The sequence below is a fragment of the Equus caballus genome, chromosome 11 (genome assembly GCF_041296265.1).
Source record: "Equus caballus isolate H_3958 breed thoroughbred chromosome 11, TB-T2T, whole genome shotgun sequence".
NCBI lineage: Eukaryota > Metazoa > Chordata > Mammalia > Perissodactyla > Equidae > Equus > Equus caballus.
The window spans coordinates 1,291,709-1,319,517 of NC_091694.1; the positions used below are offsets into that span (position 1 = coordinate 1,291,709).

At 58.4% G+C, this 27,809-nt stretch overlaps 2 protein-coding genes and 1 long non-coding RNA gene across 7 annotated transcripts; 2 read left to right on the forward strand and 1 right to left on the reverse strand.

Moving 5' to 3' along the window:
- The first annotated feature begins 14 nt into the window (after positions 1-14).
- Positions 15-13,737, forward strand: NOTUM (notum, palmitoleoyl-protein carboxylesterase). Of its 5 annotated transcripts, none has more exons than XM_070225771.1 (17): positions 15-172; positions 1,041-1,151; positions 2,455-4,571; positions 5,094-5,144; positions 5,720-5,826; positions 5,949-6,205; positions 6,997-7,355; positions 8,534-8,586; positions 8,667-8,762; positions 9,286-9,346; positions 9,553-9,611; positions 10,014-10,116; positions 10,865-11,056; positions 11,197-11,297; positions 11,830-11,977; positions 12,653-12,700; positions 12,959-13,737. In XM_070225771.1, exons 3-17 carry the CDS (start codon positions 4,414-4,416, stop codon positions 13,263-13,265), a joined length of 2,100 nt encoding a protein of 699 aa, XP_070081872.1. In that variant the 5' UTR covers positions 15-172; positions 1,041-1,151; positions 2,455-4,413; the 3' UTR covers positions 13,266-13,737. The 5 variants fall into 5 exon arrangements, with proteins under 5 accessions (XP_070081872.1, XP_070081873.1, XP_070081871.1 ...); XM_070225772.1 differs by lacking the exon at positions 15-172 and adding an exon at positions 611-648; XM_070225770.1 differs by lacking the exon at positions 15-172 and having other exon boundaries at positions 702-1,151.
- A 3-nt stretch (positions 13,738-13,740) lies between these two features.
- On the reverse strand, positions 13,741-23,571 carry LOC102150274 (uncharacterized). Its single transcript, XR_011422730.1, has 4 exons — positions 21,919-23,571; positions 17,309-17,416; positions 15,391-16,786; positions 13,741-14,602 (listed from the first exon to the last, which is right to left on the reverse strand). It is a non-coding gene; the product is annotated as an uncharacterized lncRNA (long non-coding RNA).
- Positions 23,572-23,806: 235 nt separating this feature from the next.
- MYADML2 (myeloid associated differentiation marker like 2) lies at positions 23,807-26,435 on the forward strand. Its single transcript, XM_005597043.4, has one exon. The coding sequence runs from the start codon at positions 24,280-24,282 to the stop codon at positions 25,201-25,203; it is 924 nt and encodes a 307-aa protein (XP_005597100.1). The 5' UTR covers positions 23,807-24,279; the 3' UTR covers positions 25,204-26,435.
- The last annotated feature ends 1,374 nt before the right edge of the window (positions 26,436-27,809 follow it).

The window sequence follows — 27,809 nt, forward strand, 5'->3', positions numbered from 1 at the left end:
ATCATCTGCCCTCTCTCCCCACAGAAGACAAGGCTGCTGTCTAGTCCTGGTGTCCCTGCGCCTGAGACAGGGCTCAGTGAATGAATGCGTGGTCGTCAGGGCCCTTCCGCTGATGCATGGAGCTGCCCCGTGTCTGGTCGCGGTTGGCCAGGCAGATCTGACACCTGGGCAGGTAAGAACCTCAGGTCAAACTCACACATGCAAGACAGATCACACTGTTGATTTCATGAAGTGAGTCGAGTTTCTAGGTTGCCACCACACCAGCTGGCAGAATAATTAATGCCCCCAACTCAGGCACTTGCCCAGCACTGAGCATCCTCCTCTGAGAAACATTGCGTGGCTCCCAGGTGGAGGGAGAAGGTGCCTCTGCAGGAAAGTCCTCAGCTTGGTCCCCACCTGCCCTCCTACCAGTCCTGAGAAGCAAATGCAGGGTCTGGAAAAAAAAAGGGTCTGGAGAAGGCAGAACAGCCACCTTTCGCTCCTCGCCGGCGTCCTCCCTCCAAGGCAGCAGCTACACAGCTGTTCCCAGGATCTGCTTTGAATTAAAAAGTGGCATGGCCCTTTAAGAGAAGCATCCGCCGCCCCCGCGTCCCGCTGCCCCCTTTGATGTCGCTGGCGCTGAAAGGTTCCCAGTGGCAAGATCTGAGGGTTTGTTTCTGCCTCCCTAGAGGCCACGTGCGGATCACAGGGTGGGAGGGAGGGAGGGCGGGCCGAAGGACACATGGCCTGCCGGGCCTCCAGGCCTGCAGCCGCTATTGCAGCGTGCGCTGAGGACCGGCAGGCTGCACAGATGGGGACCAGCAGGCCTGGAGCTCATTAGGGCACTGTGGAGCCAGCAGCTGGGAGACCTAAGGAGGAGCTGTCTCTGGCCCTCCCTGCGGGGCCTGGGGCAGCTTGACCTCCCTGACCGCCCTTCCTTCACCTGCACAGTGAGGAGCACGTGCTGGCACATCGGGGGTGCTCCCATGACACCCCAAGATGCCCCATCTCCACAGATGTGTGGGAAACCCCACCGATCCCCATGCCCTTCCTTCCCCCAGCTTTGGAACGTGGCCATTCCCAGATGGACTATGACACTCCAAAGTTAGCCCAGGTCAAGCTGCAGGCCAGCATCCAGGAGGATCCTTTAACAAGGACCATCCACCAGCCAGGTGAGGTCACGTGGAGCGGGCAGGATGGGGCAGGGGTGCTAAGAGGTGGGCAGGTCCTGCCAAATAACCAGTGGGGTCCAAGATCCCCAGGAGTTGAGCCTGGAGCCAGAAAACCCTACACTGGTCCTCTGTTCACCAGCATGGGGGGAGGTCACAGCACAGTGACGAGGAGCATCTGGGACTCAGCCTCCTCCACAGCCCTGGGAGCTCTCACCCTTAAGTGAAGGGGCTCTGACTCCCTTGTGCTCTCAGTCCTAGCGCAAGGGCTGGGTCCCTTCTGCCAGGTGACCCCAAGGCTACTCATGCCAGGCTTGCAAACTGCCACTTGATTCCCAGGAGAGGACATCTCCCAGCGTCAGGCCTAGGAGCTGTCCATGAAAGGCCTGGACGTGACCCAGGGGCCCCAACTCCACCCTGCCCCGCCCCTGCACCATTCAGCTCCAGGCAAGGACCTAGTTCATCAAGGCCCAGGATATGAGGCCAAGGGGCATTTCTCCTAATGGATAGGGGGCTCTGGGGAAACCAAACTCTGCAATTGCATGGCCTGGCCTTGAGGCCCCTTGGCCAGCTCAGAGCTAGAAATGGGCTCTTGGCTGGCTGGGGTGTAGGACCTCCCCTCACAGCAAGCTGCTGGGGGGAGTGGGGTGGTCTGCCCACTTCCCTGCCCACTTGGGCCTCAGAGGCCAGCAGCTGGGGTGTGGAGCCGCCCAGGTGGCTGGGCGAAGTGGGGCAGCTGAGGCCGGCAGGCACAGCTGGGCCCCAGACGGCAGGCAACAGCTGGAGCACAGAGCGGCCCTCATGCTGTGCATGCCCTGGGCTCAGGACCTTCGAGAGGCCCCAGAACGGAGTCAGCCATGTGATGTAGAGCAGTCCTATGTCCAGCGAGGGCACTGGGTCCCAAGCTGCTGGGCGGCCTGAGACCCTGAAGGCCAAGCCCTCTGGCCAGGTTATTGGTCTGTCAGATCGGAGCAGGGTCCCAAGTGGGAGTCCCTGCGCCACTGACTGCCCTGAGCCTCTCCTTCCTCCCTCTCCCCCAGCACCCACCAGCCAGCCTGGGCCCTGAGCCTGCCCCAATGCAGGCCTTAGCTCTTGCTTCCTGAAATGTTCTGTCTCTTATGCCTGTTTCCCAGGAATTGGGCACATGTCCACGTGTGGATCACAACTCCCATCTGTGCTCATCTGGGATCCCCGGCTCCCTCCTTATCTCTTCCTCCCCAGAGGACCAACCCATGCACCCTCATCCTAGATCTGGGGATGCCCCAGTAAAAAGGTATAGCACCCCTCTATGCTCTCATTTTCCCAGGCTTCCTTGCAGCTGAACACGCACGGGATCTAAGCTCGCCTAGAAACACCTGCCACCCACCTGAACGGGAGCCAGGAAGCTGAGAGGCAAGAACAACACAGAATCCATCCTGGATGTGGCAAAGGGGAGGGGGCAGAGAAAGGCAGAGCCCATGTCCAGCGTCCCTGGTGTCCATGGTCCGTGCGACCACTGCAACAAGGCAATTTGGGACATTGTTCCTGCTCCTTGTCCCCAAGCCTGAGTGTCTGCCCTGCAGAAATTCCACAAGCCCTCTGTGCCCAGGACCTCAGACTCCTTGGTCCCTGAGGGATGGCCAGAATCTACCTGGGGGTAATAACTACCATTGATCATGTGCTCACTGTCCCCTTCACATCCTGCCTCAGTTCATGCTCCCACAGCACTGGGAGGCAGCTACTATTCTCATCCCCACTTTACAGATGAGGAACCTGAGGCTCAGAGACCCAGCTGTGGGCCCAGCAGGGGCAGAGCCAGGCCCTGCACGCAGAAATTGGGAACTCGGCCCACTGCTACATCCCTCAATGTGCGGGCCCGCAGACATCTGCCTAATGAGTGAACAGGGACCCGGAACACCCCACGTCCCAGAAGCTTTGCCAGGGCTGGACCAGCCCACGCCCTCCCAACCGGGGCACTTCATTCACCTGGCCCCACCCCCCAGTTACCTGGTACCCCTTGCCCAGCTGGCTGACCATCATTGGTCTGACCCATTCATGTTTTGGGGTTTTTTTAGGTAAAATTCACATAACAAAAAACAACCACCTCAAAGTGTACAATTCCATGGCATTTAGTACATTCACCATGTTGTGCAACCACCACCACAATCAATTTTAGAATATTTTCATCACCCCGTAAAGAAATCCTGTACCCGTTAGTAGTCACTCTCTATTCCTCCCTATCCTCTGGCAACCAGCAGTCTGCTTTCTGTCTCTATGGATTTCCCTATTCTGGATATTTCATACAAATAGAATCACACAATATGTGGCCTTTTGCGTCTGGTTTCTTTCACTTAGCACGATGTTTTTAAGGTTCATCCATGTTGGAGCCTGTATTAGAACTTCATTCCTTTTTATGGCTGAATAATATTCCATTGTATGGATAGACCACATTTGGTTTATCCATTCATCTGTTGATGGACATTTGGGTTTTCCCACATTTTGGCAATTGTGAATAATGCTGCTGTGAACATTCATGTACAAGCTTTTCTTTGAACACTTGTTTCCAATTCTTTTGTGAATATAGGTAGGAGTGAAATTGCTGGATCATATGATAATTCTATGCTTAAATTACTGAAGAACCACCAAACTGTCTTCCACAGCGGCTGCACCATTTTACATTCCCACCAGCAGTGCAGGGGTTCCCGTTCCTCCACGTCCTTGGCAGCACTTACTTTCCACGTTTTTGCTCCTAGCCATCCTAGAGGGTATGAGGTGGTACCCGACCCGCTGCCGTTCAACCCAGGGTCCCCCTCCTCCCACTTGTCAGGACCATAGTGGCCACTGGGCTGAGTGCAGGCAGCCTGGAAGCACAGGCCCATCTCCAAGCACTGCCGCCCCGGGAGACCCCACCAGATCTCGGGGGGGGAAAACTCTGAGTGGAGGAGTCCGAGGTGCAGAGGGGAAGGCTGGGAGTGCAAAGACAGAGCCAGTCTGTCTGAGTCCAGAGAAGGGCATAGCGTGAGCCGCTTTGAAGGAGATGGAATGGGGGAGGCAGAGACACTGCAGGCAGGGAAGTTCTGGAAGACTCAGGTTTGAGTTCCTTTTCACGTCTGCTGATAGTGTTGAGTAAAGCAGAACAGGAACTCATTGTGGTCCAGTGTGCAGACTAAATCGCGTTACAGCCAACGCCAGCGAATATAAAGTGCACTCTCTGCCCTCATCCTGGAATTTCGTTGGCAACCGGAACTGCCATCCCCGCCGCGCACCGTGCTGAGCGCTTTCACGCATGGGCTCCCATAATCCCACAACAGCCCTCCGACCGAGATATGGTCATTGCTCCACTTTAAAGAAGAGGAAACGGAGGCACAGAGAAAGGTCACGGGCCTTGCCCAGGATCTCCCCGTCAGGAAATGGCCCAGAGCCAGACCAGCGTGAGGCACAGCTGTAAGCGTCCTACTGTCTAGCTGGAAGTAGCATTTCCCTGCCTGGGACTTGGCATAACGGGCTTCTGGAGGCAGAGGGCTCCTGGGACAGGTTCTTGCTCAATGTCTAGGTCAGCTGGGGGGAGGGGGGGTGGGGCACCTCCCGATGGGACCTGTGTTTGAAGCTACTGCCTCTGGTCAGTCCCAAGCATGGCCTTTGAACTGACCCAACAACGGGGTAGGGGTGGGGGTGTAGATTTCCCCAAAAACAGAGCTCATTCTCAGCTCTTCTGTTAGCTTCTCTGAGCCTCAGTTCCCTTTATCAGGAAAATGGGCACACAGCTGCCCCGTGGGTGCCTGTAGGGAGGACCTGTGTTTGTCACACAGCCTGCCCCCTCCTCTGTTGAGTGACCTCAGCCCAGGTTGACCTCCGGGGCACCTCAGCCTGATCTTAGGCTTCGAGGTTTCCCTTCCATCTCAACCCCTCAGATGCTCACACAGCAGCTCTCAAGGCCCCTGTCTGACCCCGTGCTGTGTCTTACAGGGAACACAGCCAGGGGAGCACAACCAGAGGAGCCTGCTGTGTGTGTGCGGGGTGAGTGTTGTAACTTTCCAACCCCAAGCTCATCACTCAGCCTGGGGACTGGTGAGAAGGACAGTGCTCAGGGCCAAAGGGGCCCTGCAACCCAGCCGGCAGGGAGGTGAGTGTCTGGGCACAGACCCCTGGCAGCCTCTAATCTCCTGCCCCTCAAGGGGCTGCAGGTGTCTCCTGGGGATGCAGCCTCCCCAGTAGCTTGAACTAGGAGAGGGACTCAGGAAGCCCTGCCCCAGGTCTGGACCCCTATCCCAAAAGGCATGGCCTCTTTCCTGTCTTTACAACGGTTGTAGTGACATCCACTGGGCTGCATGGGAGGGGGAATGAGAAAGGTCTGCCAAAGCTGTAGACGGAGTATGAACAAGCGCTGTCCTTCTTTTGTCTCCCCACCCACCCTGGGAGAAGCCTCTTAGGCAAATACCTGTCCCCTCATTTTGATTTCTGACAAGGAATCTCATTCTGTCCCCAGTGAGGTGCACTGGGAAGGTGAGGCGGTGGAGCAGATGCACTGGGTTGCGTGGAGGTCACGGAGTGGAGACCAAGCCGGCAGCTGTCCGATCCTCAACCCGCTCCAGTGGCAACCAGCGCAGGGACCGTGGCTTGGAGGCGATCGGCGAGGGGCGCACATCCAGGGAGCACGAGAAGAGGATCCAGGACCCCAACCCAAGGCCCATCCACCCCAGTAAGTGGCAGCGGCCCCTCTAGCCCCACTGCTTCCAAGGCGGCCCGGAATCTGTCCATCCAACAGCGGGGCTGGGCGACTCCCCCATGGCGCCGTGACGGGGCGCCCGGTCCCTCCCGCAGGTCGCCGAGGGCGCCGGGGCCTCGCGCCACACCTGTCCGCTCCTCCCGGAGGCCCCGGCGCCGCTGCTGCCGGCCCCTCGGCGCGGAGCCCTGTGTCCGCCGTCGCTTTGATCCCGGGGGCCCCGCTGGATAAAAGTCCCGGGCGGCTCCGCGCCAGCGCCAGAGGGGGAGGCAGCCGAGCCGGGCGTACCAGCGGGCTGGCGCAGGACAAGCGACGCCGAGGAGCCGGGGCCGCGGGGCCGCCCGCGCCGGCCGCGGTGAGCGCGGGGCTCCGGGCGCGTTCGGGGTGGGGGATGCCGGCCGGGGTCCGGGAGGCCTGCGGGCTGCTCTGGGCCTAGGCAGCGAGGGTGAGAGGGACCCCGGCGGCTCAGGTGAGCGCGGCCCCCCTGCGCCACCGGCCCGTCGGGCCCGGACCCGCTGCGCGGCGGGCGGAGTTTCCTCGGCGCGGAAAAGCCTCGCTCCTTGCCCGCCGCCCCTCCAGCCGCCCCGGCGGCGGGGGCGGCGGCGCCGGGCTGGCCGCGGTGAATGGAACCGCCGGGGCCGCCGGGCCGCGCTGCCCCCCACGGAGCCGGGCCGGGAGCGCCTCCGGCGGCCGCGGCGGGGTAGTCCAGGCCCCTCCGTCAGGCTTGCGGTTTGGGAAGAAAAGGCGATGCCTCCGCCAAGAAAAGAGCGAGCGCGGCCCCCTCCCCCTCCGCCGAGCCCGGGCGGCGGCGGCGGCGGCACATCTAACGCGCGGGCACCCGGGCCGCCGCGGCCCCCGCAAACTACGCCCAGGCTCGGCCCCCGCCGCTCATTGGCGCGGCTGGAGCCAGCGCACCCAGACCCTGCGCTGCCCTCGGCCGGCCGCGCGCGGAGCCCGAGCTGCCCAGGCCGACGGCGCCGGGCCCCAAGAGCCTCGACGCCGAGCCACCCGCGCCTCCTCGGCCCGGCCCAGCGCGGGAAGCGGGGAGAGCGAGCAGGCGCGGCCGGCGCCCCGTGGCCCGGCGCCCCCGGCCCGGCGACCCCCCCCCGCCGCCGCCGCCGCCTCAAGGCCGCCCGCTCTCCGCAGGTGGCCGCGGGCCCGAGTGGCGCGGCCATGGGCCGAGGGGTGCGCGTGCTGCTGCTGCTGGGCCTGCTGCACTGGGCCGGGGGCGGCGAGGGCAAGAAGACCTGGCGGCGCCGCGGCCAGCAGCCGCCCCCGCCGCCGCCCCCGCCGCGGGCCGAGGCGGCGCCGGCGGCCGGACAGCCGGTGGAGAGCTTCCCGCTGGACTTCACGGCCGTGGAGGGCAACATGGACAGCTTCATGGCGCAGGTCAAGAGCCTGGCGCAGTCCCTGTACCCCTGCTCGGCGCAGCAGCTCAACGAGGACCTACGCCTGCACCTCCTGCTCAACACGTCGGTGACCTGCAACGACGGCAGCCCCGCCGGGTAAGGCCCGCGCCGGCCAGGGCCCCGGGAGGCCAGTCCCCGCCCTGCGCGGCCGCACCCGCGCGCCCTGACCGGCGCGCCCTTGCCGGTGGCCCCCACCAGGCTCCAGGGCGTCTCGTCGCCAGCGGCGCCCGCACCATCCGCCTCTGTGCCCTCTCGGACACGCGAAGTCTCTGCGCTGGACCCTCCCTACTGGCCGTGGCAGTTCTCGCCCCCAGGGGAGAGGGCTGCCGTCGGGCCCTCGGAGGTGCTGGCCCTGGGGAGGCCCGGCTCGGTGACTCGCCGCGAGGGGGGTGGGGCAGAGCTTGAAGCTCTGGTCCCCGGCCAGCCCGGGCACTGACCCCTCGGCCACAGTGCCCAGTCTCTCTGCTCCCGTCCTTCGGTCCCTGGGCAGGGAGACAGCAGTCCGCGAGTGGCCCTGGCTTCAGCAGGAGGAGGCGACACAGGGGGCGGGGAGAGTCCTGCTGAACCCCCACCCCCATCCCCACTCCAGCTCGACTAGGTCTGCTCCGTGCTGCTACCTGGACTGCCAGGGATCCCAGCCATCCAGAGGGACAGGGAGGGGGCGCAGGTGGGACAGAAGGACCTGGGGTGCAGGTTTCACTCCTCTCCAGCCCCGAAGTAAATAAAGGAAGGATATGAGGCTGAGGGTTGGGGAGGGGTCGGGGGCACCCACGCCCTCAGTGAGTCGACAGCCCGAAGAACAAAACGGTAGGTCGGGCCTCGGAAGGAAAGCTGCGACCCCGCCTGGGTGGTGCCCGCACCCCTCAACGCCCGCCTGGCGGGTCCCAGTGCTCCCGCCCCACGTACACTCCTCTAGAGAGGGCGCTTTTCACTCTCCCAACGCCACTGCGCGGCCCAGGAGGATCCCGAGCCCCGCGAAGACGCCCCCCCCCCGACGCCCGGCCGCCGGCACCGAGGTTACAGCGGGTCCCGCGCGGGGCGGGCCGTGGGGATTTTCCACGGACCACACAGCCCCGCGCGGCCCTTCCTCGCCCCGCGAGCGCCACCTCCCGGCTCTGGCCGCCGCTCGCCGGCCCGGAGCGCTCCGCAGGGGCCTGGCCGCTGGCGCCCCCGTGCGGCCCGCGCGCCCGGCGACAGGTGGAATGACCCTTTCCTCCCCGCGCTGGGCCCTGCAGCCCCGGCTCACTGGCCTCTCCGCCGTCCCCCCCTTGCAGCTACTACCTGAAGGAATCCAAGGGCAGTCGGCGGTGGCTCCTTTTTCTGGAAGGTGAGTGCCAGGGCCAGAGGCCCGGGAGCAGGCAGGCGTCCCCTGGCACGCAGGCCCTGAGGTGGTGGCTCTGCCCGCAGGCGGCTGGTACTGCTTCAACCGAGAGAACTGTGACTCCCGATATGACACCATGCCGCGCCTCATGAGCTCCAAAGACTGGCCTCGCACTCGCACAGGTCAGCAGTTTGCAGACCGGGCTGTCTCCACCTGGGGGAAGGGGCGGGGCAGCGTGGCCTCACAATTTGAAGTCCTGGAAGACACCCCACCCCAGTTCACTCCCTAGAGCCCCAGAGAGGCCCCCACCTTGTGCATCCCCCTCCCCAGTTCTCTGAACTTCCTAAGGTTAGGGAGCATTCACTCTTATCACTTCTTTCTTTCTCCACAGGTATCTCACCGTGGCCTCTCCCGTGTGGGATACACAGGCCATCCCTAGGTCAAAGCAGCCAGTGGAGGGTGGGGGAGGTTCAGGGCGATGTCCAGGTGTCACAGCTTGTCTGGGCATCCTGGCAACTTCATGGGGTAACTAAACCTGACCATTCCCAACTTCCCCGGCCACCTTGGGTCAGGCTGGCATCACTGCCCACCTCCTTGCTGGGGCCATGTAGGATCCCCTCACAACCCCACACCTCCCTGTAGTCCCCATCGCTGCACAGCCCCTCTCATCAGGAAGACCCACTGCCTCTCTCCCCACTGCTGCAGGCACAGGGATCCTGTCTTCCCAGCCAGAGGAAAACCCCCACTGGTGGAACGCCAACATGGTGTAAGAGGGACCAAGGAGACCTTCTTGGGGCTCCTGTCTTGGGGGGGGCTTCCTGGGTGAGGTCCTTCCTGAGGTGGTTCTTGGCGGGGAGACCTTCCTGGAGGCAGGGGGTCCTGTCCTTGGGGGTCCTTCCTGGAGAGGGTGGTCCTTCTTGGCCTTGGGGCAGCAGACGAGCATGGCAGGCTCACTCGATCCTGGTGTCGCAGCTTCATCCCTTACTGCTCCAGTGATGTCTGGAGTGGGGCTTCATCCAAGTCTGAGAAGAGTGAGTCTCCTGCCTTCCTCCCCTGTTTCTCCTCTCACCTCCCCCCCCCCCAGACAGGGCAGGGACAATGGGGCTTCTGGGGAAATGCAGGCTTTCAGCCATGTGACTCTCTCAAACCCCTTGACAGTGTGTCCCAGGGTGCCTGCCCCCAGTGCCCACTGTCTGCTTGTCCATGGCTGGCCTGGCCCCTGCGAGGGTCTTCACTCCTGAGTATTCCCTGGGGAGGATCCCCAGCACAGCCTCATGCACTTGACCCCCCTCCCTCCAGTCTACCCTAGCCCGGGCCCATTCCCTGAAGACCCTCCAGACTCCCAGCTAGAAGCCCTCCTCCCTCCAACCTGGGGGTGGAGGCCTTGCCCTCTGTCCAGGCCCCACTTGCAGCCACTCTCCTTCTCTGAGCAGACGAGTACGCCTTCATGGGTGCCCTCATCATCCGCGAGGTGGTGCAAGAGCTCCTGGGCAGAGGCCTGAATGGGGCCAAGGTGCTGCTGCTGGCAGGGAGCAGGTGGGCCGGGCAGGGGCTTCAGGCGAAGTGCGTGGAGGGCTGTGGGGCAGACCCTGGGACGTGGCTGGGGTGGGAGTGTGGATGGGAGGAAGGGGAGGGGGCCAAGCCTGGGCAGATCGAGGGGGCTGCAGCCTTGCCAGGATGGGCAGGCGGCTTGGAGGGTCAGCATTACTGGGGCGTCTTGGGAGGTTCAGCCTCAGAGTGCTGTGTAGCTGGAAGCTGAGCAGAGGACACTCCTGGACTGCGTGGTCGATGGGTGTGAGGAAAGCCTTGGACTGCAGCAATCTGTGTAGTTAATTAGGGGTTAGCTGTGGACCAAGGCACCTTCTCCGAGGCCCAGGGTCCCCATAGGCTGGAATCACCCTGCTTGGTCACTGTGTCCCAGCAGGCTTGTAGGGGACCCAGGGGACATCTGTGGAATGGATGAAGGGCTCCAAGGCCACATAGTTTACCTTCATTTTCAGATAAGGAAACTGAGGCAGAGTGAAAGAGAGGAAAGGAAAGAGGGATGGGAGGAAGTGGGATGACCAGCCTCTTAGCTCTGGGTCAGAGCCTGGAGCTCTGCCAGCCCCTCCTCTGCCTCCAGGATCCCAGGAGGCCCGTGGGTCTTGCACCTGAATGCAGAATGTGTTGGCAGAATGCATCAGGATCCCTGCTCTCCTCGAGGCCTGGGCTTGGGGCTGGGCAGGCTCTAGCGGGACAAGCACACCTCCCCCTCCACCAGCCTCATGTCCCACCTTCCCTGCAGCGCGGGGGGCACTGGGGTGCTGCTGAATGTGGACCGTGTGGCTGAGCAGCTGGAGGAGCTGGGCTACCCGGCCATCCAGGTGCGGGGCCTGGCCGACTCGGGCTGGTTCCTGGACAACAAGCAGTACCGCCGCACGGACTGCATCGACACCATCACCTGTGCGCCCACGGAAGCCATCCGGCGGGGCATCAGGTGCCCTGGGAGGGAGGGCCCATCCCGCATGCTGGGACCCCGCCGGGGCTCGCAGGATCCCTTGCAGAGGACCTGGGGCGGAGTGGCGTCTGTGGGTGGAGGCTGGAGTGGGGCGGCCTAACCTGCAGCCTGTGGCCCAGGTACTGGAACGGGGTGGTCCCGGAGCGCTGTCGGCGCCAGTTCAAGGACGGCGAGGAGTGGAACTGCTTCTTTGGCTACAAAGTCTACCCGACCCTGCGCTGTGAGTGGGCCGGCTCTGGCCGGGGCACACAGGGGCAGCAGGGGCATGTCCAGACTTCCTGTGCCTCCTGAAAATGCAGCCTGCAGTCCAGGCCCCAGAGGCCAGGCCCAAAGACCACCGGCCCTCCCAGGAGCGTGGTGACTAAGTCATCCTGGTGTGCCTGGGATTTTTCTGGTCTTAGCACTGGAAGTCCACGCAGTCCTGGGCACACCAGGACAGCTGGTCACCCTGTCCATGCCCACAGTAGGGAATGCGCTTTGGAGCTGAACCCCAGTGCTCCTCTGTACAGAGTTGTGAAGTCCTATGTGAAGGGACGTCATCACCAGCTTTGGTCAAAGCAGAATTTCTGGGAGCTAGGCCAAGGTGGGGGCCAAAAAGGACATCTTCGAGGAAGGGCGGGTGTTAAGGAAGGCACACGCTTTGGGGGCTGGTGGCCAGCACCCTGAGGGGAGAGCCCAGCTGGCCTGTGAGCCTACCACAGAGCCAGCTAGGACCTTGGGGACCCTGAGCCCCCAGTCCCCCTCCCCCCCAGGCCCAGTGTTCGTGGTGCAGTGGCTGTTTGACGAGGCCCAGCTGACTGTGGACAACGTGCACCTCACGGGGCAGCCGGTGCAGGAGGGCCAGTGGCTGTACATCCAAAACCTGGGTCGTGAGCTGCGAAACACACTCAAGGACGTGCCGTGAGTGTGCTGGGGACCCCCCACTCAGCCCCTCTAAATATGCAGTAAATCACTAGACTTCAAAATAGAGGTCTCACAACGGGAAGCAGCCATAGGGTCCTTCAGTAGGTGATAAACTGCGGTCCATGCAGACAATGGCATATTACCCACCACGAAAAAGAAGTGATCTTTCAAGCTGTGAAAAGACAGGGAGGAACACCAAGATGAACCCCGACACACACTATGGACTTGGGGGGATTATGACCTGTCAATGTAGGTTCATCGATTGTGACAAATGTCCCACTGTGGTGGGAGATGTCGATAGTGGGGGAGGCTGTGCCTGGGTGGGGGCAGAGGGTCTATGGGAAATCTCTGTACCTTTCACTCAGTGTTAATGTGAGTCTAAAACTGCTATAAAAATAACATCTACTTTTTAAGAAAGGCAAAACATTTGCCTGTCTGGGACAGCCTCCTGCCACTGCCCAGCTGGAGTTCCCTGGGAGAGGTGCACTCCAAGCAGGGTGTGGAGGCAGGAAGGGACAAGGGTTAGCAGGGAGCATGCCGGAGCCTGAGCTTGCCGGAGGTGGGAGCCAGGCAGAGGAAAAGTTCCCAGGGGAATTGACTGGAGTTGCTGTGACCTGTGGGCATGGTGGGGCGGGATGTGGGGCTCACAGCCATCGTTCTCCTCCACAACAGGGCCAGCTTTGCCCCCGCCTGCCTCTCCCATGAGATCATCATCCGAAGGTCAGTGTCCTGGGCCCTGAGACAGCTTGCATCCGTCCGTGGCTCTTGCTTGAACATCCGCAGCCCCCGACCCCACTTGCCCGCCTACCTGTGTCCCCTGCTCTCCATGAAGGGCTTCCTTCCAGGGCCTTCAAAGCCACTGATACAATCAGCTGTGTGGCAAGAATTCAGACTAAGCCGCGCCTCCAGTGGTAGCAATGCCATCTCACCTGCTTTGGCCACACCCCATGTGACCCCCACCTGGGTTTCTGTCTGCAGCCACTGGACAGACGTCCAGGTGAAGGGGACCTCGCTGCCTCGGGCGCTTCATTGCTGGGACAGAAGCCTCCACGACAGCCATAAGGCCAGCAAAGCCCCACTGAAGGGCTGCCCCGTCCACCTGGTGGACAGCTGCCCCTGGCCCCACTGCAACCCCTCTTGCCCTACCATCCGGGACCAGTTCACGGGGCAGGAGATGAATGTGGCCCAGTTCCTCATGCACATGGGCTTCGACGTGCAGACGGTGGCACAGCAGCAGGGCCTGGAGCCCAGTAAACTGCTGGGGATGCTGAGCAGCGGGAGCTAGGAGTCCCGCCCCGAGGAGCTGGCACGAAGGGCCAGCCACCTCGGGCTCCCCGCCCCAGGGCCCCTCCCCCCTAAGCTCTCCTGCCCCTCCTGAGACAGACAGGGCCCCAGCCGTCCCCCCACCCTGGGTCTGGATGCCCTCCCCCCAGCAGCCTCACTGCCCCTCTCCCACTGCCTTCCAGAGGCCCAGCTGGAGACGGTGGACCTGCCATTAGCCCCAGCTGTGGCCTCGGGACCCCTACAACCCCACTCACCTCCCCCCACCCTCCAGCCCACGGTGGGAGCCAGAAGCACTGGATTCCTCAGCCCACCAGCCCAGCCCCCGCCCTCTCCTGCCCTTTTGTATTATTTTATAAAGTGACTTTTTTATTACTTTAATTTTTTTAAAAAGGAAAATAAGCAAGAAATATATGATGAATGATATTGTTTTGTAACATATTTTTTTTAAATAATGAAAAAAAAAGACAACAAAAGAGTCTCACCCTGCAGACGTGTTTATTTGAATGGGCAGTTTGCCCACTGCGCACCCTCCCCACTCCCCTGACATCTCCCTCCATCCCCAGGGCAGCAGGAAGACTGAGGGGGCGGCCACGGGGGTGCCCCTGACCTCCAGCCCCTTCCTGGATGCACAGATCCTGTTCGTGGCCCCCGCCCCACCTTGTGTCCCATTCTAGACCCTTCCTGAGGAGGCCTTGCTTTTGTTCATCCATTCAGCAGACGCCAGTCATGGGCCCACTACAGGCGAGACCCCCACCACGGTGATAACAGCTCACATTTCTCTACTTTGTCATTGAGGTGACATCCACGTACCACACACTGAGTCACTGCAAAATACATGACTTGACATTTGCACATTCACGATGTGCCACCACCAGCCATGTCCAGTCTCAAAACTTTGTCACTCCAGAAGAACACTCCCTCCCCAGCTAACATTTTCTTAAAGTTTGCATGGTATTTATTTTCACTAGGTCACATGTGCGCACGGCTCAGAATTTGAAAGATGCCAAGAGTTTGGGGGTGAACGTCCTCCCTCCAGCCCAGCGCCTGGCTCTGCTTCTGAGAGCAAACACGTGCCCGTGGACGGTGCCAGCGGCCCAAGCACCCCAGTAACCCTTGCAGACACACACATACATGCTCTTTCCTTTCACACGGCTGCACGCCACATGCTGTTGTCGCTTCTGTGGTCTCTCACGCGATATCTTGGGGCTCACGGAGAACTGCACGTTGGCGTGAAGTTCCCAGTCGGCAATGGGCTTTGTGCCTCACGCTCTCATCGGGTATGAAGGATGCGGCGTGGATGAGCTGTGTCGACATCACTGTGCACGGGGGCAAGTGTATCTGTGGGACAAACCCCAGAGGTGGGATTGCTGGAGGTTGCCGGTGACGCTCCCGCCTCCCTTGGGTAGGGCTTCCTGAGCACTCCCCACATTAAGCACCCTATGCTCACTGGCCTAGTTACCCTACAAGTAGGTTTGATTATAAGCCCCAATTTATAGATAAAGAGACTGAGGCCCAGAGAGGCTATGTGATAGGTCAAAAGGGACAGAGGGAAGGTCCATGCCAGGTCAGCCTGGGCTCCACACCCAGCCTCTGACCACAGACATCAGGGAGCACACAGTTCCGTTCCCAGAGTGGGAAGAATTGCGGAGACCTCGCACCCTTGCCCCCTAACAAGACTAAGGGGTGTGCCCTGGGGTCTGACCAGCTGTGCCAATACCTCAGCCCTGGGCCCGAGACGGACCTGAGGAGAACCTGGGGGTGCTGGTGTCATCCAGGTGGGTACAGCCTGCCAGGCTCTGCTCAGGAATGCCTGGGCCCCTTCCCACCCCACCTTGGGCCCACACATCACCAGTGTTGGCTTCCCCAGGGGGAGCTAAGTGGCCCATCTCTGGTCTCCTCCATGGACCACTCCTACATGGTCTCCTGTGGGGACCCATGGAGTCCCAGTGGCCAAGGGAGACAGGTCAGGGATGGGAGACCAAAGGCTGGAGATGAAGGAAGGGGTACCTGGGGGCAGCTCCTGGCTTACGGGGGCAGCCCACTCCTCAGGCCCCCCAGGAGGGCCATGGACAGGGCTCCCCAGGCGACAGGAGAGGCAGCTGGGAGGGGCCTGGTCATCTCCCTACCTGGGGAGACTTCACTCAGAGGCAGGGACCCGCCATGCTGCGGTCAGAGCTGGGTGGGGTCTTGAGGGTGCTGCCTAGAGACCAGTTCTTCCTGTGGAGAAGGGCGGCAGGTGGTGACATCAGCACAATTCGACAGATGTCTTGCTCTGTCTGAGGTGGACTGAAAGGGATCAGAGGGCAGCTTTGTGTGTGTCGGGCATGCCGGCCCACTGAACATCACACTTGTGGGTTAGGCCCGATGGGATTTCACCAAATGAATTAACCCTTCTCCCCATCTTCCTGACAAAAAAGAAAAGAGGTGAGGCCCATTTCAGGCCTAGAGGTCAGTCCTTGCTGTGCTTTACTGTGGGGACCAGTGACAAAATGAGCCAAGACTCACACAGGGACAGTGGGTGCCACCAAACGTGCAGCGCTCAGCGAGGCCATCGGTGTGACATGCTCAGCTCTCCATGCCGACTCCACCGCTTGCCTAGAACTGTGGCTGCTTTACATTTTCCACATCATGTGATTCCCGTAAGAGCAAAAATGGTCAGGACGGAAGCACCCAAAATGTCCTTCAGCAGGTGGACGGATAAACAAACTGCGGTCCATCCAGACAAGGGAATATTACCTGGCGCCAAAAAGAAATGAGCCATCAAGCCACAAAAAAGACATGGAGGAACCTTAAATGCATATTACTAAGTGAAAGAAGCCACTCTGAAAAGGCTCCACACTGTATGATTCCAACTCTATGACTTTCGGGAAAAGGCAAAACTATGGAGGCAGAGAAAAGATCAGTGGTTGCTGGGGGAGGGAGGGATGAACAAGCGGAGAACAGGGGACTCTCGGGGCAGAGAAACCACTCTGTAGGCTCCTATGATGGTGGGTATATGTCCTCATACATTTGTCCAAACCCACAGAATGTACCAGTGAACCCTAATGTACACTATGGACTTGGGTGATGACGATGTGTCGACGTGGGTTCATCAGTTATGACAAATGTCCCACTGTGATGGGGGAGACTGATGGTGGGGGAACATGAGGTGTATAGGAAATCTCTGTGTCTTCTGCTCAATTTTACTGTGAACCCAACACTGCCCCCCTCAAATAAAGTCAACTATAAAAAAGCCCAGGACATTCACCAAAAACCTATGGCCCCGCTTTACTGTAAGTGGTGACCAGAGAGTAACCTCTGTGCCCTGGGACCTGAAGCGTGGAACTTCACCTCGGTGTCAACATTGATTCCAAATTTCAACCCTCTACTTAAAAAAAACAAAGATCTGGGGCTGGCCCGGTGGCGCAGAGGTTAAGTTCGCATGTTCCGCTTCTCGACGGCCCCGGGTTCGCTGGTTCGGATCCCGGGTGCAGACATGCCACTGCTTGGCAGCCATGCTGTGGTAGGCGTCCCACGTATAAACTAGAGGAAGATGGGCACGGATGTTAGCTCAGAGCCAGGCTTCCTCAGCAAAAAGAGGAGGACTGGCAGTAGTTAGCTGAGGACTAATCTTCCTCCAAAAAAAAAAAAAACAAAGATCCGAATGCCTGGGCAGAACCACACGTGCCTGCCTTACCCAACCCCACCCCCCGCCAGAGCCCTCTCTGCCTTTGCTCTCAGAGCAGCTGTGACCTCCAGCCTCACAGGGCTGCAGCCCTGCCCCATCTCACACTGTCCACTGTCACTCCCTGAACTCTGTTACCCAAGCCTCTTGTGTTCCCTGAGCACACCAAGCTGTCACACCAGCCTCCTGCGTGGACGCCTGTGCCCAGCGCCACCCTGGACCGGCTCATTCTCACCATTGAGCTCACAGCCAAGTCATCACCTCTTCAGAGTGGCCTTCACTGACCCCCCCCCATTAAAGGGACCCCCCCACTTCCCTCTCTCATCCCCTGGCTTCCTTTCTCCACAACATAATTCAAATATTCATACTTCCATAATTACCTGCTTTAGGGTCTGATGTCAAAATTCCAGAAGGACAAGGATGATTTTGGTCTACTTGTTCATTGCTGTTTCTTGGTGCCCAGAAGGAGGCCTGGCACTTAGGAATTACTGCAGAAGAATTTGTTTAAGGAGTGAAAACATTAGTCAGAAGGAACAGAAAAAATAATGCACTCCTGGAAATTTTAAAGCCATGGGGAAAAGTGAGAAGAAAACCCAGAAGTTTTGGTAAAACTTGATATATGCATACTATCTAGTTTGAGTGACCTTTGCAGGAAATTCTAGAAAAATTCTTCAAATATATTTCGTCTCTGTTTTTTTTTTTTAAAGATTTTATTTTTCCTTTTTCTCCCCGAAGCCACCCAGTACATAGTTGTATCTATTTTTAGTTGTGGGTCCTTCTAGTTGTGGCATGTGGGATGCCACCTCAGTGTGGCTTGACGAGTGGTGCCATGTCTGGGCCCAGGATCCGAACCAGTGAAGCCCCGGGCCACCGAAGTGGAGGGCACAAACTTAACCACTTGTCACGGGGCTGGCCCCTTTTCTCTTTTTTTTTTTTTTTTTTTAAGATTGTGTCAAATACATTTTGAATAACAGTGTTTATACAAATATTTGTTAAAAATTTGTGAAAATACACCCCAGTAGCCAAGAGCACATTCATCACCCACTCTTGGTCTCTAACACCATTCTCTGACGAAAGAACCAGGCTCCTTGGAGAAATAGCTGACTCTAGGGTGGACGGGAAATGGGCAGGATGAGCCTGGAGCATCCTGTAGTGCCAGACGTAAGGAGATGCTAAAAAACGAACACCCCCCTCCATTGATGGGGGTGTGTGAGAGGACACAGGACCAATTGAAAGAGCTCCCAGAGGCCAAGGCTGGAACACTGAACAACAGAATTAAAAAATGTAGTTTTTAGGGCTGGCCTGGTGGTGCAGCGGTTATGTTCATGCAGTCTGCTTTGGAGGCCCAGGATTCACAGGTTAGGGTCCCGGGCGCAGACCTACACACTGCTTATCAAGCCATGCTGTGGCAGGCGTCCCACATATAAAGGAGAGGAAGATGGGCATGGATGTGAGCTCAGGGCCAATCTTCCTCAGCAAAAAGAGGGGGATTGGTGGCAGATCTTAACTCAGGGCTAATCTTCCTCAAAAACAAAAAAAGGTAGTTTTGGATTATAACCCAAAGTGTAAAATAAATGTTCACAAGTCCCTACTTATCCAAATAAATAAATAAATAGGGGAGAAAAGATCAATCTTTTGCAGAATTCCAAATAACGTATATAGACGCTCTGCCCCTAGGGAGGGGCATAACGCTCTACTCCGTGAGCGTGGGCTGCACGGAGCGACGCCCTCCCAAAGAGCACAGGACGGAAGGGGAGGGAAAGAACAACAAGGGGAGGCCTGGCAAACACACCTCAGCCAGCTCACCAAGGTCACGTCAGCAGAGATGAGTCCCGAGAGAGCACGGACCCCTGACGGGACGTGAGGAGGAGGCACTTGACCCTGTGCTCTTCCTCCGCCAAACCAGCAAGCCCGCCCGCGCTCCTCATGAGAAAGCATCAGACAGATCCCAGCAGAGGGACAGTCTGCAAAGTCCCTGAGCAGCGCCCCGCAAAGCTGTCGCAGTCATTGGGACCAGGAAAGTGTGAGACCATCCCAGCCAAGAGGAGCCTGAGGAGAGGGGACGACTAGATGTGAGGTGGGCTCCTGGATGGGGTCCTGGAGGAGTAAAGAGACACTAGGTAAAAACTAAGGAAACGGAACAAGGTGCGGACTTTAGTTCATAATAATGTATCAATAATGATACATCACTATTGGCTCATTAGTTGTAGCAAACGTCCCATCCCAGTGTAAGATATTCACAATAAGCAAATCAGGTGTGGGGTGTGTGGGAACACTGTCTGATCAACTTCTCTGTACATCCAAAACTGTTGTAAAAATAAAGTCTAGGGGGCCAGCCCGGTGACATAAAGGTTAAGTTCACGTGCTCCACTTTGGCGACCCAAGACCTGCCGGTTCAGTTCCTGGGTGTGGACCTACATACAGTTCATCAAGCCACACTGTGGCAGCGTCCCACGTATAAAGTAGAGGAAGATGGGCACAGATGTTAGCTCAGGGCCAATCTTCCTTAAAAAAAAAATAATAATAATAATAATAAAGTCTATTTAAAGTTTTTGTAAAAGTGAGTTTTCTATTCATACAAGAATATAAATCTAGCTATTTTTTAAAACTGTAGTAAAATATACTTCAGTTATTTTCAAAATTATTCTTTTTTCTAGTTTAGAAAGTAATAGCTATTTATTTTAGAAAATTTGGAAAACACTGAGCTGCACAAAGAAGCCAAAGCACCTGCCACCCCACATTGTGGATACAACGGCGGGGACGCCTCAGGCGCGCACGCCAGTCTTTCTGTATCTTTGGAGGCATATGTGTCCAGATAGCTTTTTTTTAAAGATTGGCACCTGAGCTAACAACTGTTGCCAATCTTCTTTTTTTTTTTTCTGCTTTTTTCTCCCCAAATCTCCCCAGTATGCAGTTATATATTCTCAGTTGTGGGTCTCTCTGGTTGTGGCATATGGGACGCCGCCTCAACATGGCCTGACGAGCGGTGCCATGTCCCCACCCAGGATCCGAACCAGTGAAATCCCGGGCCACTGAAGCGGAGCGCACAAACTCAACCACGCTGCCACGGGGCTGGATGCCCAGACATCCCTCTTGTCTCACACAAGAGTGAATCTCTGCCACCCACCCTCACTGCAGGGCTGTCTCAACCCCTTGTGACCACTTGCTGTGTCACCCTGATCTTCTTTGAGGTATTTTTGAGCAGCCTAACACTCCATCCCATGGATGGGCCCTAAGGACTAACCAGTCCTCATTGTTGAACTTTAGGTGATTTCCAACTAAATTCACTTAAAATTCTGTTGGCATTTCCACACTGTGAGAAGCTGTCGATCTAGAATCTCTGTGTTTTTGTGGCAAGTTTGCAAAAGCTCAAAACAGAAGACATTGTTGCCAAGCAGCCCAGCAGCTGAAGATTTGGTGGTGGGAATTTGGAACATGTCCTGTGTCAGGTTCCCGAGAGGCTTTGCCGCTGGTCCAGCCACAAAGCAGCCACCCAGCCAGCCTTGGTTCCTGGGGCGGCCAAGCAGACCCTGGTGAGGATCCAGAGGCTGCCTGTGGGCACTGGGGGCAGCAGAGGCCGAGTGGTGAAGCAGAGGAAGTTGATTTTGCCGTGGTCTGTTCTCAGACTCTGATCGCCCCTTTCAGAGAAGGAGCTGATAATAACTAAGAGGCAACAGGCAGGGTCCAGGCACCAGGGCTGCCTCCAAACAGAAGCCTCCACACTCTCTCTGCTGCCTCTTCAGCACTTTGTCTGCTCATCTTCAAGGGGAAAATGTGCATCCAGCCCCAACCACAGGAAGCTGGGGAAAGCTAGGGAACAAGGTGGCCAGCAGGGGCTTTACCCAGGGGCTAGCGGGGGGGGGGGGGGGGGGGGGGGGGGGGAGTGGGGGGGGCGGCTTGGGCACAGCAGCCACTTAGGGGGTCAGGGAAAGCTAGTCTCAGGGTGGGGACTGAGGATCCAGGTTTGGGCATGGCCCTCTGGCAGGGCCAAGCCAGGTGGTTTCCTGGAGGGTTCCAGAGGTGCCCAGTGTCCACTGCAGGGACCGAGCGGCTGCTGGAAGCTGGGAGGCCCAGGCCAGGTGGCTTCAGTGTCATCACGTGGAGAAAGATGATAAGGAGAGGCGAGCACCTCCCTTCCTGGAGAGCTCAAGCAGCTGGTACCTCATCCAGCATGACTGGCACCCAGGACTCATCATTCCCTCATTGAGGTCTCTTGCTCTGTGCCCACATGCTGACCCCCATCCCTAAGACAGCATCCACTGCCATGTCTGGGTCCCCAGGCCAGGCCATGCTGGCTACAATTGTCTCCTGGGTAGGCCCACTGAAGGCCCCCGTGCTCTGCAGGGCCAAGTGGACTTTGAGTGGGGCTGGGCAGAGGGCCCATCCGCATCCCTGGGGCTGCCAGATTGTCACAGGCACAGGTCCCAGGATGCTGCTCTACTTGGGTTCCATGACCCTCACTCAGAGCCCAGGTTCCCTTGGCCACTCTTTTTTTTTTTTTTTTTTTTTTTGAGGAAGATTAGCCCTGAGCTAACTACTGCCAGTCTTCCTCTTTTTTGCTGAGGAAGCCTGGCCCTGAGCTAACATCTTTGCCCATCTTCCTCTGCTTTATATGTGGGACGCCTACCACAGCATGGCGTGCCAAGCGGTGCCATGTCCGCACCGGCAAACCCTGGGCCACCGAGAAGCAGAACGTGCGAACTTAACCGCTGCGCCACCGGCCAGCCCCCTCCCCTGGCCGCTCTTAAGTTAGCTTCCTGCTGGCCTCCTAGGATGGTCTTGTTGTCACGCCTGTCTCTTCCCAGCAGTTGTTGATCCATTTTTTATCTGATTGACAGGCATTTTCTTGCTGGCAGATGGAGGCCAGGACAGGGTCCGTGCAGTGTCTGATCTTCGGGAAGGGAACCAATTTCTGTAGGAGAAAGCCCATAACGGATGCCTCCCTCAGTCACCATATGTGCCACAGGGTGCCTGGGAGGCTGCCTCCTACCTGCACAGGTGTGCTGGCCATCCCTGAGCACACGTGGCAGCACTGGCCGTGCCGAGGCCTGGTCTCTCAAAATGCCCAAGTCTTCAGGAGCTGCAAGCCAGATGCCTTTGGTTGGAGATGTGGAGGGTGGTGCCCCAGGGACCCTTTGTGTGGTTGAGAAACGTGGCTGGGTTCACTGTTACGATTTGCTGAGCTATAAACTTCAGCTGAAGCATGGCACATGTCTGCTTGTGAAAAACTGAACTGCTCCAAGCAAGAGGATTTCCTTCCAGCTCCCTGTGGTCATGAGGAAGCTGGAGCTGAAACCAGCTTCCCTGCACCCCCAAGTCTGAGGCCCCATGTCCCCCTTGATCCCTTGTCCGGGGTCAGAAGCACCTGTTGCAGACGCCTGGAGGGACAAAGTGGAGAATCCTTCCTGAGGGTGCATACGGCACTGCCCAGGGACAGAGTGCTCCTCCTGCATGTGAGAGTGAGCCAGCTGGGCTCCCCAGGGAGCGAGGAGAGGGCGCTCCACGGAAGGTTTACCTTGCAAAGCCTTCTGCCCATTCTGCAGTGTCCAGACGCTACCTCGGAGGATTAAAGGGCTGAAAACGAATGTGAATCCCTTATTTTATATTAACTGTTCTGGAAACATCATAAACAAGCACGTTAGGTCAGACAATCAACACAATTCTACTTTTAAAGGGGGGGTGTGTGTTCACGGAGAACGCCGCCCACAAGAAGCATCATGGATGCTAAGACCCCCTGGAGGACTGCATGGGAACGAGACATGGAGGCGTCACCTGGGATGCCACCTCAACCAGACAGCCAGACTTCCTACACTCTGGACGCACCCTGTCACCATTCTCCCCGTGGACACGCTGAGGAGACACAACATCCTCCATGTGGTTTTCCTGCCAAAGGCATCAGCCCAGATCTAACAGTGAGGACACAGTCAGGCGATGCACACTGAAAGAGGCTGTAAAGCCACTGGCCTGGGCTGTTCAGAACGGCAATCTTATGAAATATATATATATAAAAGTAGAGACTATTCCAGAATAAATGGAATCGAGAGACACAACAGCCAAATGCAATGCATAATCCCAATCAGATCTTTGTGCAAAAACATGGAAAGCTATAAAGTGGATTTTGGGGAAATTGCATAAGGACAGTGTGTCAGTGATCATTCGGAAACTGCCCCGGGGTGACCATCGTGTCCAGGGGCTCCAGGAGGACAGCCTTGTTCTTAGGAGGTGTCTGTGGAAGCATCTAGGGGAGATGTGTCATATCTGCAGAATTAATTAATATGGAGTAGGGGAGAGCACAAACAGGGCAAAATATTAATAATTCTTAACCCAGGTGAAAGATCTATGAGTGCTCATTGTGCTACTTTGTAACTCTTCCGTAGATTTGAAATTTTTCCAACCGAAAGGTTGAGGGAATCTCCGTGAGGATGTAGATACACATGAGATGTTCACGGTGGTTGGATCTGGGCAACGGAATCACAGGCAATTTTATCTTTTCTTGTACTGACTGGGCCTGAGCACGTACTACTCTTACAGTTAGAAAAACATTTTTTTCATTTTCAAAAACATTTCATATATTATTAATATTTCAGCCTGAAAATGGGAGAGAGGAGTTTTTCTTCAGTGTTTACATGTCTAGGAGGGACAACTAAAGAACTCCAGAATGATCCCCGCAAATAATAACTAAAACTCTCCTCGGTCTGGGAGCTGGAAGAAGAACGAGGGTGGGCGCCTTTCACACTCCCCTCCCCACCATCTCCCAGGAACCAGAGCTGCGTGTGGGCCCCAGGGACTGGGACAATACGACACTATCTGAGCTCTGAAACCAAGCCACCTTCTGGAAGGGAAAACCGCAGCCCTCACCGCCCAGTCCCCCTCCCCCAGCTCCAGCTGGCCCTGGAGGCTACTTGAGCTGGGGGGGGGCGGGGATGGTGGCGAGCCCCATTGTTCTTTGCTCTCCTCCCCCCTCCTCCCCCTGGGGCAGCGGAGCCAACTACCCACTGACCGACAGACGCAGGTGCTGCGGAGAAAGGGCAGCGCTAGCAGCCAAGGGGTTAATGGTCCTAGAAGGGGCTTGGCGTGGCATGCAGGGGTCAGATGTTCCTCCGGAACGGGGACAGGCATGCAGGCTGCTATTCCGGGGCTCTGATCATGGCTACCTATTTATAGCGCTGAGGGGGCCTCGGCCCTCCCCACACAGGCGGCGGACAGGCTGCCCTGCTGCAATGTCACCGGCGTCACTGCCACTGCAGGCTGCCGGCACCTGCCGCTGCTGCTGCAGGAGACCAAGGCGCCGAGGCCAGGCAGGGACCCAGGGCCACCAGGCACTGTGTGAAGCAAGGACGTGGCCGGCCAGATGGGCAGCACCATGGAGCCCCCCGGGGGCGGGTACCTGCACCTGGGTGCTGTGACATCCCCGGTGGGCACAGCCCGCGTGCTGCAGCTAGCCTTCGGCTGTACCACCTTCAGCCTGGTGGCCCACCGGGGCGGCTTCGCGGGCGTCCAGGGCACCTTCTGCATGGCCGCCTGGGGCTTCTGCTTCGCTCTCTCAGGCCTGGTGGTGGCCTGCGAGTTCACCCGGCTCCACAGCTGCCTGCGCTTCTCCTGGGGCAACTTCACAGCGGCCTTTGCCATGCTGGCCACACTGCTGTCTGCCACGGCTGCTGTCATCTACCCACTCTACTTCACCCGGCTGGAGTGCCCACCTGAGCCCGAGGGCTGTGCAGTCAGGGACTTCCGCCTGGCCGCCAGCGTCTTCGCCGGACTCCTCTTCCTGGCCTACGCTGCAGAGGTGGCCCTGACCCGGGCCCGCCCGGGCCAGGTGGCCAGCTACATGGCCACGGTGTCAGGACTCCTCAAGATCGTCCAGGCCTTCGTGGCCTGCATCATCTTTGGGGCACTGGTCCACGACAGCCGATATGGGCGCTACGTGGCCACCCAGTGGTGCGTGGCCGTCTACAGCCTGTGCTTCCTGGCTACTGTGGCCATCGTGGCCCTGAGCGTGATGGGCTACACCGGGGGCCTGGGCTGCCCCTTCGACCGTCTGGTGGTTGTGTACACCTTCCTGGCTGTGCTGCTCTACCTCAGTGCCGCCGTCATCTGGCCTGTCTTCTGTTTTGATCCCAAGTACGGCGAGCCCAGGCGGCCCCCCAACTGCCCTAGGGGCAGCTGCCCTTGGGACAGCCAGCTGGTGGTGGCCACCTTCACCTACGTCAACCTGCTTCTCTACATTGCCGACCTCGCCTACTCCCAGAGGATCCGCTTTGTGCCCACCCTGTAGCCCAGCAGGCAGCAGCCGGCCCACCTTTGCTCTCCAGGGGCTCCAGGCACCATGATGGTGGCCCAGGTGAACCCAGACCCCGGGGGACCGAGCCAGAGGGAGGCAACCAGGAGGGCCACTCCTGGACTTCTGGCAGTGCTCAGCAGCTCCACCTGGGGAGGGGCGGAGTGGGACAGAGGGGCAGGAGGCCCTGAGCAGGACAGGGGAACAGCCTACGCCAGGCAGTTCCCAGGCCCTCTCTCTCTGTCTCTGTCTTTCTATCTCTCTGTCTCTCTCTATCTCTGTGTCTGTCTTTCTCTCTCTTTGCATCTCTATCTCTTTCCATTTCCTGGCCCTCCCTGGTTCAGCACTGATCACTGGAGCACATGAGAAGCCTTTGAAGCAGGCACTGTTGTGAGCCACTTTGCAGATGGGGCACCGAGGCTAAGATTTAGGAGCTGGCCCTGCGTGTCCATCAGTGCCTAGAGACCGTTCAGGCTGGGTAACCTAAGTACAGCTGAAAAAGGGACAATCCCCAGAGGCATGAGAAGGGGGCAGAAAGGAGCCAGAGAGTGCCAGAGCCGGGCCAGCAGAGGTGTGTGGGGAGCTGGCACCACCTCTAGCCTTGATGGAGATGCTCCTGGAACCCCAAAGGGACAGTTATCCAAGCAGGGCCCTGCTGGGTGGTTTGTGCCAGCTCGAAGAGAAGGATCCGGGAATCAGGACCCTGCCTTGACCGCTTCAGAGTGGCTACAGCTGTGGGAAACAGAGCAAGGACTGTGGTGTGGTCACACAGGGCAGTCTCTGCAGGCTGGAGATGGCACAGGTGGCCTGGAGGGGCCCGCAGAGGCCAGCAGCACCACGAAGAGCCCAGTATGCTGAGATGAAGCTGTGTTCTCCCAGGCGGGGAGCCCCCACCAGGCACTCCACCATTGGCCCCAACATAGCAGCTTCTGTAGTGTCTGGTGTGGGCCCAGGGGAGTCTGGCCAGGGGCAGCCTTGACCCAGGAAGAGAGTCCAGCCTGGGACAGCCATTGGGATACGGAGTCTGGGCACGAGGAACCTCTCTGGTGCTCACAGGCCCACGACCTCAGCTCAAGTGTCCGTTTGCCTGGCCGCTGACCTCCAGCCAGCTTCTCCCACTCAAGAGCCCAGACTGGGTCAGCTCAGAGCAGCCCGCTGGCTGCCCCTAAGCACAGCAGCCCCTTGGCCCAGGGCCTGGAGCAGGAAATAAATGCTGATGCTGATTTGCACCCTGGTTCTGGTGTGGTCTCTGCCAAGGGGGTGTTGGCCAATGGCGCCTCCCGGGACACGCCCCCTCACCCCCACCCCACCAGCATGCTCCAGGGAGAAGGGCCTAGACTGGCCTGGTTGAGGGAAGAAGTGGCTGTGGGGGAGCCTGGGCACATGCAGGTGAGGGGCAATCTCCCAAGGAAGGGGCAGGCAGTGTCCTCTCCCTCAGTGGGCAACAGACATGAAGGAAGATGGGGGTGACACTGAGCTTGTCCTTCTCCCTTCCAGAGGCAAACAGTACTTACCATGGCTCTCCCCCCATGCCAGGAGTTCCACGGCCCCTGGTGTGGCTGTGGATAGATGGGCTTTTTTTTGCTGTGGAAGATTCGCCCTGAGCTAACATGCCAATCTTCCTCTTTTTTTTTTTTTTTTTTGCTTGAGAAAGATTATCCCTGAGCTAACATCTGTGCCAGTCTTCCTCCACTTTCTATGTGGGATGCCTCCACGGCATGGCTGATGAGCGGTGTAGGTCCATGCCCGGGATCAGAACTCATGAACCCTGGCTACCAAAGCAGAGTGCACTGGACTTAACCAGGATGCCAGGAGGCTGGCCCCCAGCTGGGCACGGCTCAGAGGGCGCCCTTGTGCTGGTGGTTGTGCAGAGCACGGGACCAGCCCCGCCTGCCGCCAGGGAGGACACACTCACAGGACTCATTTACCTGGGGCAGGTGTGGCGGGCGCGGTAGCAGACCCTCAAAGCGGGCAGGAGCCGCTGTCTCCTGAGGCGTCCTGAGGGTCTCTGCTGCGCGAGGGAGGGTGGTGTCAGGGGCACACTTCCAGGGGACAATGGAGCACATGGGCCATACCTTTCCCAGCTCACAGGAAGGCCTGGACACCAGTTTTCTTTCCTTTTCTAGCCAAACTTCTGAAACGAGTTATCGGTCACCAACTCCTCAATTTCCTCACTGTCCAGTGGCCTTCTGCCCCTGGAGCTCCACTCACCCTGTTTCAAAGGTCCTGAGGGGTAGGCGGCGGAGAAGAGAGGACGCAGGGCCGCGGTGGGCACGGCGCAGGTCATCCGGGGGCTCTGGGGATGCTCCTGCTGACATTCGCTCCCGCGACCAGGAGACTCCTTTTCTATTTCAAAGAGGGAATTGTTTGTTGTTATCACTTGAGAAACCGTACTTTTAAGGGAAGGGGGTCCTGCTCTCTGCTCGTGTACAGTCAGACAAAAGGTAGTGGAACCCCCGGGGGTTTCGTCTGCGGGTTTGAGTCTGGGCAACTCCCCTGGGCAGTCCACTTGGGACAGGAACTTACTACAGCCCCTCCATCTGAGCGTGAGCACTAAACACCACAGCGGACACACGTGGAGGCCCAGAATGCTGCCGTGTGCG

Coding starts and splice junctions, on each gene's coding strand:
- MYADML2 (XM_005597043.4), top strand. CDS start 24,280: ATGGGCAGCACCATGGAGCCCCCCGGGGGCGGGTACCTGCACCTGGGT.
- NOTUM (XM_070225771.1), top strand. CDS start 4,414: ATGGGCTCCCATAATCCCACAACAGCCCTCCGACCGAGATATGGTCAT. Junction 9,347..9,552: donor TGGTGGAACGCCAACATGGT/GTAAGAGGGACC, acceptor CTGGTGTCGCAG/CTTCATCCCTTACTGCTCCA. Junction 12,701..12,958: donor CATGAGATCATCATCCGAAG/GTCAGTGTCCTG, acceptor TTCTGTCTGCAG/CCACTGGACAGACGTCCAGG.